The sequence below is a fragment of the Nyctereutes procyonoides genome, unplaced genomic scaffold (genome assembly GCF_905146905.1).
Source record: "Nyctereutes procyonoides isolate TBG_1078 unplaced genomic scaffold, NYPRO_anot_genome, whole genome shotgun sequence".
In the NCBI taxonomy this organism is placed as follows: domain Eukaryota; kingdom Metazoa; phylum Chordata; class Mammalia; order Carnivora; family Canidae; genus Nyctereutes; species Nyctereutes procyonoides.
Window position 1 is genome coordinate 54,802,588 of NW_026575131.1, and position 13,170 is coordinate 54,815,757.

At 61.8% G+C, this 13,170-nt stretch overlaps 1 protein-coding gene across 1 annotated transcript in view; it reads right to left on the reverse strand.

Annotated features, from left to right (window-relative positions):
- The window catches only part of KDM4B (lysine demethylase 4B), a 135,073-nt gene that overhangs the window by 15,065 nt on the left and 106,838 nt on the right, over positions 1-13,170 (reverse strand). The window contains 2 exon segments of the mRNA XM_055343272.1: positions 6,880-7,079; positions 7,834-7,935. Of these exon segments, the coding sequence (XP_055199247.1) occupies positions 6,880-7,079; positions 7,834-7,935 (302 nt within the window).

Consider the following 13,170-nt stretch of genomic DNA (forward strand, 5'->3'; position numbering starts at 1 on the left):
TCCTGCCCGGGGGCTGCTCTGAATGTCCTCCCTGAGGACTGGGGTAGATGCAGGACGGCGTCCAGGCTTTGTAAGTTCTACACGTAAACCGTGCATCCTATACAATTTTTAAAAGTTAAATCTTGACGAGCAAACCATGAGAAGTGGTCACTTGAGCAGAACACAAGGGCCAGATGGGCCTGGAGGGCCGTCCCAGGGGAGTCCCGACAGGTGACAGGGCAAGGAGGGGGCCGGAGGCGTGTCTGCAGGGGCCTGTTAACTGGGGGCCAGTTCACCAGATCGAAATGAATGGCGGGACGTTTGGCAGAATCACAGTCCCCAGGGGCACCGGGGTGGCTCAGGTCACGATCTCAGGGTCCTGGGGTCGAGCCTTGCGTCCAGCTCTCTGCTCAGCGGGGAGTTGATCCCTGGAAGCCCGGGATCTTTCCCTGCTGTGGTCAGAGGGAGGTAAACTGCGGCCCCGCTGGCTCTGACGATGGAGGGGCCACGAGCCGAGGACACGTTACCTCCAGAAACTGGAAAAGGCAGAGAACACGCTCTCTGCCCTGGAGGCTCCAGCAAGAGCCAGCCCTGCCCACATCTGTGAGGCCTCCAAGAGTCTGTGGTCACTGTCACAGCAGCCACAGGTGGTGGCCTTCGTGAGGCCTGCCGTGCCCAGGGCGAGGAACGCCTGGCATTGGGGACCTCTGCCCATGAAGACAACCAGCCAGGTGGCCCACTGGAACACAGAAAGCCCTGGAACCTTCGGGCCTGGCCTGCCCTGCTGGAGAACACGACCTCAGGCCCTCATCTGTACAACCCAGCTTCCCAGGGGCAAGAAGTCACATAAGGAGTGACGGCAGCGACCGTCTGGCCTGCCCGGGACTGAGGGTGTCCCGGGGAACCCGGGATGAGGCAGTCAGCCCGCTGATGGTCCTCGGGAGGCCTCCGTGGGAGGCTGCTGGTATCTGTTTTATGGTCTTGGTCTCCCTGACCTGGCCTGGGGAAAGGTTAAACTGGGGGCCAGGGTTCTACCCGTCTCCATGCTAAGGCACTGGCGGGCGAAGCATGCAGAGCTCGGGGTTGCACCCACATTTTACCTCTTGTTATAAAAGCCCATCCAAGCAACAGGCCTGCCCCCCAGCCACGGGGGATGAACAAGTGCAGGTGACCTTGGGAGGGATGGCAGCCCTGCCCGGCTCTGGGACAGCCCGTGCCGTCCTGTCCCTTTGTCTCCAGCAGGCACGCACCCCATGTTCTTCAAGAGGCTCCAGCAGTCCTAAGTAGAAGGGAGCACTCGGCCCTGCCTGGCTCAGGCCCCAGGACCTGGGCATCCCAAGGGCACCTGTGCTGCTCCTCCCTGCGCTGCTCCACCTAGAGGAGCCCTGAACTGCTCCCCAGGCCCCCTCCTGCCTGCATCTCATGAATAGTTATCAGGCTGAGAAAGCACATAATAGACGCTCTGCTCCACAGACAAAACTGGTGCTCCGTCCAGACGCTGGACTTGGATGGCTCCCTGCAACGAACGGGAGCCCGTGGAGCTGGAGAGGGGTGTGTGTGTGTGTGTGTATGCGCGCGTGCGTACAGGGGTGGAGGTGGGGCGAGAAGGGGGGTGGAGGGGAGAGGTGTGTGTTAGGAGGTGGGGGTGGGGCGAGAGATGGGGAGATATATGTGGGGGAGACATGGAGGGGAGAGATGCTGGGCTGGGGAGAGACAAGGCTGGAGGAAGAGTTGGACGGGGACGGGGGGATGACTCGGGGCCCCAGGACACCTGGCCGTGCCGGCAAGTGGCGAGGCGGGTGAGGGCTGCCCGCAGCCCTGCTGTTCCAGTCATTTATAGAAAGGGCGACCAGGCTGCCCTATTTGTGTGAAAGGCACTTTCCAATCAACAGCTTTGTTCTCTAAGGAAACTCAGGGCTCGCTCCGCCCTGACGGGGCGAACCTATGGGATGGAACGCAAGCTGAGCTCTCCCCAGCCTGAGGACAGTGGGACCTACTTATTGTCTGTTTACTCTCAAGCAGGAGGCTCTGCTGTCAGGAAGGAACGTGCCCGGCCCCTTCCCATCTCCTAGGCTCTGAGAAACCCAGGGGGACACAGCCGGAGGACCGTTTTCAGGGACAAGCCAGTGGCCAGGAAGGGCACCTGGGTGCTCGCCGTGGGGACCACCACAGGCCCAAGGCAGGGGCCTCACCTGCCTCAGTCTGAGGGAACCCAGAAACAGAGCAGGGGACAGACACACAGACAGGGCTGAGGGTCCCAGCCAGGTGTGCCCCCAGCATGGGAGCCTCTCCCCTCCCCCGAGAACGGCAGGGACTCCCCCTCCGCTGCCCAACCTCAAGCTGAGGCTCTGGAATGGGGGGTGTCCCACCCCGAGGAGACAATACCCCGCCCTTCCTGGGGACCGTGTGCCCCTAGAAGCTGATGGGGCCCCAGGACGAAACTGGGGAGGAGGACAGGGGGGCGGCTACAGATGCTGGGAGCGAGGCAGCGTTCTGCACGGCCCCTTCTGTGTGGCTTGCGTTCGTTCGGCAGCTTGCAAGTGTTACTCTCGGGGTACACGGAGTCCCGGCTTTAGGATAAGTCACAGCCAAGAACTGGCCCCCTAGCTTTAGACTTGAAAGCCCTGCTTGGTTGGGGAGCACACCTGTACGGGACCAAGGTGCCCCCAGGGAGGTGCATGGGAGGGCGTGCTAGGTCCCCGGGCCCCTAAGCTCAGGGGTGCTGCCCGTGGGGAATCCCAGGGTGGTGCCCAAGGCTGCTGCCTGCTTTAGGCACCTCCTCCCAGCCTGGGAGAGCTGGTCCTGGTGCCCAGGGTCTCCACACTCTTCCTGTGCAGAGCCCGAGGCAGGGTACACCCGTGGTCCTGAGGCCCGGCTGCACAGCGCTGGGGGACGTGTGTCCTGTGTGACCGGACACGCGTCCAGGTATAAGTAAGTCACAGCCCCTCATAAACTCGGGCCTGGCCTCTACTCTGCTGGCTGCAGCTGCTTTGGTTGTCCCGCCCGAACACTGTGTGGCCACTCCTGACACCCATGGCTCCATGAGCCCCCTGGCGCCCCCTCCCTGAGCCCCAGGGCTGGGCCAAGCTCCCCGAGGCCCAGGAGCTAGAGCCTGTCCAGCCCTCAGGATAGGGGCCACAGCCACATGCTCTACCTGGGGGTCAGGGTAGCACATGGTGGAACCAGCGCCCTTCAGTCCACCCGAAGGGACAGTGGCCATACCTAGCCACAGATGGGGGTGAATTCCCGTGAGACAGCAGTGACCCCCTAGGAGGAGGGAGCCCCCGATGACCAGCAAACCAGGGTGGACATGGGCTGCCTTTCTACCTCCTGCTCAGGACCCCCCAGGTCGGGGTTGGGGGTGGGAGGAGGCTGCTGCTCCAGGTGCCACAGGGCAAGGGCTCTTCCCAGATGGCCTGGCAGGGGGAGCAGGGTGGGGACACCAGCAAGCAGCCCTGGCCCCTCCCAGCCCTGAGGAGGCTTCCTCCTGGGGACAGTCAGTCCCACCTCCTTGTCCCGTGCAGAGCCCCAGGCGCCTCCACTCCTACCCACTACCTCCCCGGGCCTGCCGTGCATCGGTGACAGCATTCACTGTTCTCACTTTGCAAACCCAAAACAAAATGCCCTACTGCTTGCGCACAACATGAATCTCAGCACTCACAGCTTTTAGGGACATTAAGCTGGTATTAACGGAAGCCTAGAAAGCACTTTAAAATCTTCCACTCATTCCCCGGACGTGTATTTGCCATCACCCCTGACTGTGAGCACTTGTTTATTCAATGAATTCGGTTATTTTCTCTCCAAGGGCTCGAGGGATGGCACACAGGGCACTTCTGACCATGGCACAGGGCACTGGGCTGTGGCAGCCACATCCGGCAGCCCAAAGGGCCCCCTTCCTCTCTATAGAGGCCAGACACCCCAAGTCCTCCTCCTTCCAGGCTCCTGTGTGGAGCAGGGACAGCGTGTCTGGAATGGGGGTGTTCCACCCCGAGGAGACAACACCCCGCCCTTCCTGGGGACCGTGTGCCCCTAGAAGCTGATGGGGTCCCAGGACGAGACCGGGGAGGAGGACAGGGGGCGGCTACAGATGCTGGGAGCGAGGCAGCAGTTCTGCATGGCCCCTTCTGTGTGGCTTGTGTGCGATCGGCAGCTTGCAAGTGTTACTCTCAGGGTACATGGAGCCCCGGCTTTAGGCAGCAGCCACCTCAGAAGGGGAAACCAGAGAAGAGCCGGAGGCTCACTGGGAAAGGGCCCTTGATGGGTCGGCTCCGGCTGGGAATCCCAAGAATCATGGAGGCCAGACCCCCGGAGTCACCAGGACGGGACTGGGCAAAGCAGCCAAGAGCCGGCGACACCCCAGGCAGTGGGCGGTGGGAGTGGGTGAGATTCGTTGTCTTTAAAGAGTCAGTAGATTTGAGCAAAGATTTGTTACAATTAAGTTAACAGAGAAGAGCCACCATCCCTTTGCTAAGCAGCCCGGTCGGCACATGTATGTCTTGTCTTCCCTGCCGCCCTCCGTCCGGCGTCAGCCCAGTCGGCCCCTCGAGTCTGCTCAGGAGGGCGAGACGTGCCAGTGGCTGTGATGTTGCCTTTCGACTCTTCCCAGGAGGGCCCCGTTGAAACCCTGTCCCTCCTGACCACCTGAACCGCTCAGCCAAGGAGTCCAGCTCCAGTGGGACCTCCGTGAGCCCTTTCTACTCAAGCACAAAGCCACTTCAAGCTAAAACCAGCCAGGTGCACTATGTTTCCTCCACTGATTTCAGCCGGGCTTTCTCCCTGTTAGGGGCCAAACTGTGCTCCCCAAATTCCCATTGTGAGGTCCTAACCCTGGAACACCAGAGTTGCGAGGCCACAAACATCTGCTGCTGAAACCTGCAGCCCGGGGGACTTTGTTACGGCTGCCTCAGCGGACCCTAGCACCCCCTGAACAATGCAGTGTCTGGGGGTGTGTTCTCTGAACCTGAGAGACACGGGATGCAGCGCATGTGTGCCCCGTGACATTGAGGCTATGTCTGAGAGTCGTTCTCCCAGGCACAGAGCGGTGGCCTTCATTTCCGCCACCCACATGGCCAGGGCGAGCTCCCACTCCCGTCCTGCATAGACCACCAGTCTGACGTCAGGTCGGGCAGCCTGACCTCTGCTGACCCCTGTCCTCGGACCTCTCGCCCTCCGTCCGCACCTAGGTCAGCACCCCGGAACCCGGCTGGGGCTCTGAAGGGGCTGCGCAAACCTGCACGCATTTAGAGGAAACCGCGTCCTCCTATCAGGGAGCTCACGGGACACACACCCTTTAGATGGCGATCCTTGTTTTTCAAAAAATCTAATTTTTTCAGTAAAACCCCCCCCTTTTTTTTTTTTTAACTTTCTGTTGGGTTTATCTCAAGGTGCTTTACTTTTCGGTGACCTTTATTATGAGCAGCATCTTCTTGAAAACACTGCTCAGCACGGCCTCCCGTCTGATGACCAGCCCTCTCCAGGTCCCACTGGAAAAGGAGCCAGCCCAAGAAGCCCAAGGCAGAAGCCTCCATGTCGCCAGGGCCACTCTCCTAGAGGAGCCCGGTGGCTTGAAGGAGGACGCCTCGCGGGAGGCTGACCCCGAGGAGGAAGGTGTGCCCAATGCCCGGGCCACCCTGCAGCTTGGCCACTGACCCACCTCTGGGCAGGTGACTGCCCATGCTGACAGTGGTGACGCATTCTTCCTCTCCCTGCCTTGCCCTTCTGGGCTGTCTAGACCCCCTGTCCACCGGGCAGACAGGACCTCCTGAGTGTCGATCTCACCGCCCCCCGCCGTGAGCTCCTGGGGGCCCCTCCACGCCAGACACTCCCTCGCCCTACAGAGGGTAGGGGCAGACACACAGTTGCTCCCTAACCACCAGCCTGTGGGCACACTGGGGGTGCCATGGCCTGTCTGCTGAGCAGACCCTCGCCCAGGCCTCAGATTGCACCCCCAGAGTCACATCATCTCTGCCACCAGCCATGGGGCATCCCAGTGAGTGTACAAGCACAAGACAGGCTCCCTCAGAGGGAGACTCAGGACCGGAGCGGGATTCTCTGGTGACCTCTGCCTGAGATGCTGTTGCCAGGGTGACCCGCCCTCCAGCCCAGCCCCTCCTTCATATTTGGGGGGCTCCTGCTGTGTGCACACAGGTGAGCAGGTGATGCTTCAGTGAGGAAATGAAAACAACCATAAAAAAGCAGCAGCGCCATAAACTGTCAGAGTGGGGGCCCCTTCCAGCTCTCACAGGTCGCTACCCCACCCCTCGAAGCCCCCGTGCAGTGTAAGGGCACGTTTCTGCCACCTGCCCCCCACTGACAGCCCCACAATGCCACCAGCCAGGTGAGGGTCCATCCCTGAGTGCAAACATCCACCTGCTGGTCCGGCTGCCAACAGCAGGCTGCTGTCTCTCGAGGGTCAGATGACACCTCTCTCAGGGGTTGAGGACCGGTGGCCCCCAGATTTGGGTGCTGTAAGCTGAAGCCCAAAGGGACGGCGGTGTCAGGAGGTGACAGGGGGATGCAGGTGCTGCCCTGGTGAATGGGATCAGCGCCGTTCTAACGGAGGGTGGAGAGGCGGCCGGCTCTCTCCTCAGGCGAGGACACAGCGCAGGCATCTTGCACCAGACCCTGCCAGGCCCGCACCGGGTCTGACTCCCAGCCTCCAGGATAAACGCTGCTTGGAAGCCCCCTCCCCCCGCCTGTGGTCTTGTGCCTTAGCAGCTGGGGCAGAGACAGGGAGTCTTCAGTTTCTGGGAGAAAAGAGTCTTTTCACGGCACCTCCCCACCGAGTGCACGTTTTTAGAAGCCCCACCCTGTCAAGGAAACAGCTGAGCTGGACTCTTAGGAGCGGGGACTCTCCCCAGCAGCTGGGGGTCAGGGAGGAGGTCCCCGGCCAAGACTGACCTTCTGTGGCCTCGGCCTCCCGGCCCTGCGGCGGCAGCGGCTGGGGCTCTTCCTCCTCTTCCTCGGCATCGGCCTCCTGTGAGGCCTCCTCCTTCAAGCCGCCAGGCTCCTCAAGGAGAGCGGCCCCGGCGGCCCCCTCCCCTGGCGACTTGGGGTCCTCTGCCTTGGGCTTCTTGGGCTGGCTCCTTTTCCGGTGGGACCTGGAGAGGGATGGTCATCGGACAGGGGGTCAAATGACTGGGAGAAGCCCCATCTGTGTGCCCCACAACCCAGCCAGCAGAACAGAGCCCCAGACGGTGCCCCAAAGTCACAGGGCCCAGGGCCAGCGGGGCTGGCTCAGGGGCAGGGGAGGTGGAAGGGGAGACAGGCCCCAGGGGCCACATAGGACAGAGCAGGTGCTGATGACCAGGAGGTGGGATGGTGGGGGTGCTGGCTTGGGGGGAGGGGAGGTGGAGGGGGGCACGGTTACAGGTCCAGGGGCTATGTGGGGCAGAGCAGTGCCAATGACCAGGAGGTGAGATGGTGGGGGGGCTCGCTTGGGAGCATGGGAGGTGAAGGCTGGACAGGCCCAGGGGCTATGTGTGGCTGAGCAGGTGCTGATAGCCAAGAGGTGGGATGGTGGGGGCACTGGCTTGGGGGCAGAAGAGGTGGAGGTGGGGGACAGGCCCAGGGGTGCATGGGGTAGATCAGATGCTGATGACCGGGAGCTGGAATGGTGGCGGTACTGGCGCAGGGGAGGCAGTTGGGGGGCACTGGGAGGGTGGGGCACCAGCTGGGGGGGACAGGGGAGGTGGTGGGGGGCAGTAGGAGGGTGGGGCACTGGCTCTGGGGGTGAGGGGCAGGGGAGACAGAGGGGTGCAGAGGGAGGGTGGGCGCCGGCTCGGAGCCGCTGTGCGGTGGGGCGGAGGCGGGTGGAGATGGAGATGGCTGCGCACGAGGACAAGGTGCACTTACGGCGGCCCCGGCCTCCTGGGCTGCTCCCTCTTCCTTTCTAGACTGGCCTTCCTGTCCTCCTCAGTCTTTCTCCAGTGTCTGTTTTCTTTCAGACTAATTTGTCTAGAATGTAAACGTCAGGGAGTTTTTGTCTAGCACCTCTGACTCCCCGGACGCCTCATCTAAGGGCCTGGCTTCGGGCACCTGCCCATCCCCGAGCTCTGCGTCCCTCACCGCCGGCTGCCGGGGCAGGGGGCCCGGCCTCGCTCAGGGTTGCCACCCTTGGCCTTCAGCCCCAAGTGGAAGTCACCCAAGACTCAGCTACGGCTTCTCAGCACAAACCAAAGAGAATTGGGTCAAAGGAAGAAAGGACTATAACCGGGCTGGACAGGCCTGCCCGTCGGGCTCCAGAACTTTCCAAGGAGGGGACAGAAACGGCTTCTAGGCTGACACCAGGGTATGTGACTGGCCCAGAGCTGGGGCACAGGCTGCGTGTGCACAAGCCTGCCTTGGGCCAGTGAGTGGCACCCTCCAGGGGTTGGGGTGACCCCTGCGGGGCCTCAGACTCAAGCCCCGTAATCCGCTAGCCTTTCTTCTGCCAGAGTGTCAGCCACACCAGGAGAGGCACTGGCCACGGCTTCCCTCCCCCCAGAGGGTCTCCTTGTGGCTGCCGCACCTTCAAGGACCAAGAGGTCACCAAGCAGAGCAGGGCCAAGTGACTGGGGCCAGCTGGGGGCCTGGGGAGGCCCTGAGGGCTCCCGGTGCCAGGACCCCCGTCTCCCACCCAGGGGCGCCCACAACGGCCCTGCTGGCCCAGGACACAGGGGCCTGACGGCTGCCTCACCACCTTCCCCGTGCCTGCCCCTGCCGGCTGCTGGGGGCCTCTCCTGACTGTCCCCTAACGCTCACTGTGGCTGGTCCCTCTCACTGCTCAGCTGCCTCACTCAAGGGCCCCTGGCTTGTCGCTGCTCATCTGCCCCCAGCCCAGGTGAGGCCAGGCTGACAAGCCCCGGGTGATGTTCGCGCATGAACCACTCCGATGACCAAAGGCGGAAAGCAGGGGACATTCCAGGGCAGGGAGTGTCATGGCAGAAGCATGGCGTCACACACATCATGGCGTGCACGGGTCACTGCGGGGGACGGGGTGCAGGGGGGACAAGAAAGCCAGGCGGGAGGGGGCACGGGAGCCGGGAGACCAGGGGGTTGGGGGGGAGAACGCACGCTGGCACCACAGAGCCCCTCAGGGCTCCATGCGGAGCGACTTTGGGAAAGGCGAGCCCCGCTTGGAAACAAGCCCCAGGACGGCAGCAGAGTGTAGTTGGCTTTTGTCACCAGCTGTCCCCCCAGGAGGGGCTTCTCTCCAGGTCCAGGAATGCGGCAGGGCAGGGTAACCATGAGCAAACCCCCATGCTGGCCCCAGGCAGCAGCCAGTACGAGGGGGTCCTCCTACCATCAACTCACTTGGCCCCGGTTCCCCGCAGCCCCTCTCTTCCCCTCCTCTCCCCTGACCCTGGAACTGGAGGCCACTCGTGGTGCTGCCAGCCACTCCCAGGGCAGACCGCCCCAGACAGCCAGGGCCTTCCTCGGCCCCCTGGCACCCCGGGGCTCCGAGCTCCGGGCGTCGAACCCCAAGCGCCACCAGACCTTGCTAATGCGGAGACCCCAGCACGGGTTGGAACCAGACTGAAAGACCCAGGCGGAAGGCCCCCCCTACTGCAGGGGGGAAAAGCAAGCCGAACGTCAGCAGACAGAGAGATAGCTGTCTTGTGAAAACATAAGCTGGAAGACGGTGTAGCCAGTTTGTGGGAGCTGCAGGAAGAGGCGCACCCCGGCTAGCTCCCGATGAGCCGCCTCCCCCGCTTTTAGCTGTGTGTCTGCTCGTCTCCCCCTCTGCTGCTTCTTCCACCATGCTCCCAGCACGACACACAGGGTGGAGCCACCCTGCCACCCCCAGGCCCCCCCGCTTCTCTCCCTGCAACTGCCACCATGATCAATGTGGTGAAATTCATATTACCGTGTCCCTGACTCTGTAGGTATCATCCATCCTTGAGTGACAGCTGCTCGCTCGCTCCTCCTGGAGTCGGCAACTGGCCTGTCTTAGAGGGTTAGCTCTCGTGGTGATCTCCAAGCTCGTGTGAGGCTTCTTACACGGGGCGTCCCACACTCCTTGATGACCCCCGGGGACCTGCCCCCTTGAGACTGCCTCGGACTCTCCAGCACGGGATCCAGGTCCCTCAATCTGACGTCTTTTTTGGTTGATGCCCTTGTCTGGCTGGAGCAAATCCTCCAGTAGCTTCTTCAGAAAGAACAAGAAATCTGAGGCTTTCCGGGTCTAGAAAGATCTTTATCCTCTTGCACATTTAGTCTGGAATTTGGCTAGGTACATGCTTTTGGGTCAAAAACTATTCCTCTTCTGCTTTTTGAAGGCCTGTTCCTTTGCATTAGCTCATAGTGGAAGTCCGATGCCTTGGGATCTCTTGTTCTTTATGTGGACCTAGCTGTTCCTTCCAGACGTTTCTGGGATCTTCTGTTCAACCCAAGAGTTGTGAAACCGTATAGTGATGTGTACACAGTGTGGGTCATTGTCATCCTCCGCACCAGGCTTCTTTGAATCTGGAAACAGCGTTTCAGTCCCAGGCAACATTCTTTCCTCTCTTCCTGAAACTCCTTTGCAGAGGCCAGAGCTGCTCAGGGAGCCTGTGTGTGTGGATCTCCCCGTCCTCTGCTGACTCTCGGCTCGGGGGGACTCCTCAAGCCGGCTCCCAGCCCATCGGTCTGTTTGCCTGGAGCCAGCTCTCCTGGAGCTGTGTGGGCTCCTCCTTACCTGCAGACACCTGCCCCAAGGGACCCCGAATGGCCAGGTGCCTGGAGGCAAACCGCACCGTCTCCTTCGTGGGTCCCACTCTCTCTGGTTGGAGGCGGTGTCTCACATCTTCTGCTGGAGACATGCGGGGGTGGGGGGGTGGGGGGGCCCTGAGCCCCACGGCGCCTCACACTCGGCCTCCAGTCCATTGAGGTCCCCGGCCCAGGAGGCTCCAGTGTCTCTGAATCCCAGGCCTTCCTGGAGCTCTGGGCATGAGCCCCCTGCTGCCTGTCTGCGCCCTTGGATCCGAGTTCCCTCTGCGCTGCCCGTGGTGCTGCCCACCCTGCTGCTCCTGTCAAAGTCTGTGGACCAGCCACTCCCTCCCTCTGCCATCCCCAGCCATTCTCCTATGGCCGTCACGGTGGCATTTCAGGAAAGGATGGAGAGAAACATGCACTTTACCCTCCAGGCCTGACTGCGTGTCACTGCTGTCAGTTCACGTGAACCAAACACGGGACTGAGTCCCAGTACCTACACTAAATATTTTCAATATGGAAGCAGGTGTCCTTGGACCTCAGGTGGCAGGAGAGGCAGGGTGGGGGCTCCTCTTGGATCCCTGCCCATGCGGCTGGTCCCGAGGGGCTCCTGGCTCAGGCAAGAGGGGCCCAGAGCACCCAAGGTCCCAGCTCTCACAGGACAGCCGCTGCCCCGGGGCCCTGCTTCCACACGGAGCAGAGGGGCTGCTGAGGCCCACGGGGCCAGCACAGTCACTGCATCTAGGTGCAGGGGGCCGCGAGCCCTGTACCCCAGGCCCTCCTCACCCCGTCCCCCCACTCTGCCGTTTCGGCCCCAAGACACACACTCCCCTTCCCCCTTAAGAGACAAGCAGGCAAGCGGCGAGGAAAGGATTTCAGCTGTTGTGTGCGCTCTGGGGAAGAACAATCTAGGAAGTGTTCAGGGAGCCACCAGAGCAACAAGTTCCTTGGGGCCATGGGGCCGGGAGACCCCAGGGTCACAGGGCTTGGGCCTGAGAGGCCAGAAGGTGTGTCTGTGGGGAAGGGCTCAGGAGCAGCACGGAGCCAGAAGCCCTGGGGGGAGCGGGCTCAGAGATGTGCTAACGTCCAGCCTGGATCAGGGAGGAGATGGGAGGCCACCGCCCAGTCAGCAGGTGTCGGAGGGGTGGGAGGCTGGACCTTAGCTCCTGGTTTCCCTTGTGACCCAAGGGTGGTGAGTGGAGAGTGGTCCAGGTCAGCAAGAGTGGCGGAGGCCATGAGGCGATGGAGACCCATGGGATCCCCCTGAGGAAGCGCGTCCCTGTCCGTCTTCCTGATGGCAGACAGCTGAGCACAACCGGCGTGAGGCAGCGTAGATGCTGCACGAGGCTGGCGTGCGGCCATCGGATCCCACACCCGCTGGAACGTGTGGTCGATGCGGGCGTTTCTCAAAGCCCTCGTCGGGGGTGACAAGGAGCCGAGAGGAAGACTGTGCATCCGGAGAAGGGCTGCTTTGCAGAACAGGAGCAGGAAGGGCATGGAGACGCTGGGCTGGGCTGGGCACCACGCCCCACGGACGCCTGAGCTGGCCAGGCACGGATCTGCCCAGTGCTTGGGGCCCAAGGGGCTGCACAGCAAGGAGCGGGATGGTCACAGCTTTGTGGGGTTTGTCGCAGAGCAGGGTCAATTCACACGATCAGATTTCGGGGTGGAAGATTACACCACAGGAGGGCAACAAGACGGGGGCAGATCATTTACCCTGGAGAGGCCAACACCTGGCTCCAGCTCCGAGGCGATGCAGGGGCGCACTATCAGGAAGGCTGAACCTTTAGGGGACAGGGGGCCTGACTGAGCAAGAACCTAGGAGAAGCTGCAGGTCCCAGAGAAGCAGGAGAGGCTGCAGGGAGACTCGAGGGATGGAGGGGAAGAGTGGGCAGGGGAGGAACCCACCCCGATGCCATGCCTTTGGGCAGGGAATCCAGATGGCGTCTAGGGACATCTGTGGTCGTCACAACTGGGGGTGCTCCTGGCATTGAGTGGGTAGGGGTTGGGTGCTCCTTGACCTTCCAGAGAGTGATCCGGCCCCAGAGTCCCCAATGCTAAGGGGAGAGACCTTGTCTGGGGACAGAGCCAGCATTGCTCTTCACCCTCTGGCCCAGGCTAAGGATGCTCAGGGGGAGACGAGACATCCCCTAAAACAAGCCCTCCGAGGCTCAGGGGAGCTGGCCCAGCTGGGCAGGGCAGGGGGCCACGTGGCCAGGAGAGAGTCACATGGGACTCTTGAAAGTCCCTGAGCTTGGCCTTGAGCCCCTGGCCTGCTTTTTCTGAGAAAGGCCCCCAAACCCTGACTTTAAAGAAAAAGAAGGAAATTAGCCCTATTTTACATATTAAAGGTTTTAAAGGAAATGTTATCCTTGGGAACAAAACTGATTTGTGGTCCAGTCCTCCTGGCTGGAGTACCACAGCTCCCTGGCGGACAGCGAGGGAGGGAAGAGGTGCCGATAAGAATACTCCAGAAACTAAGAGTGTACGGCAATGGAGCCGGGACAGTGAGGGGGTGGA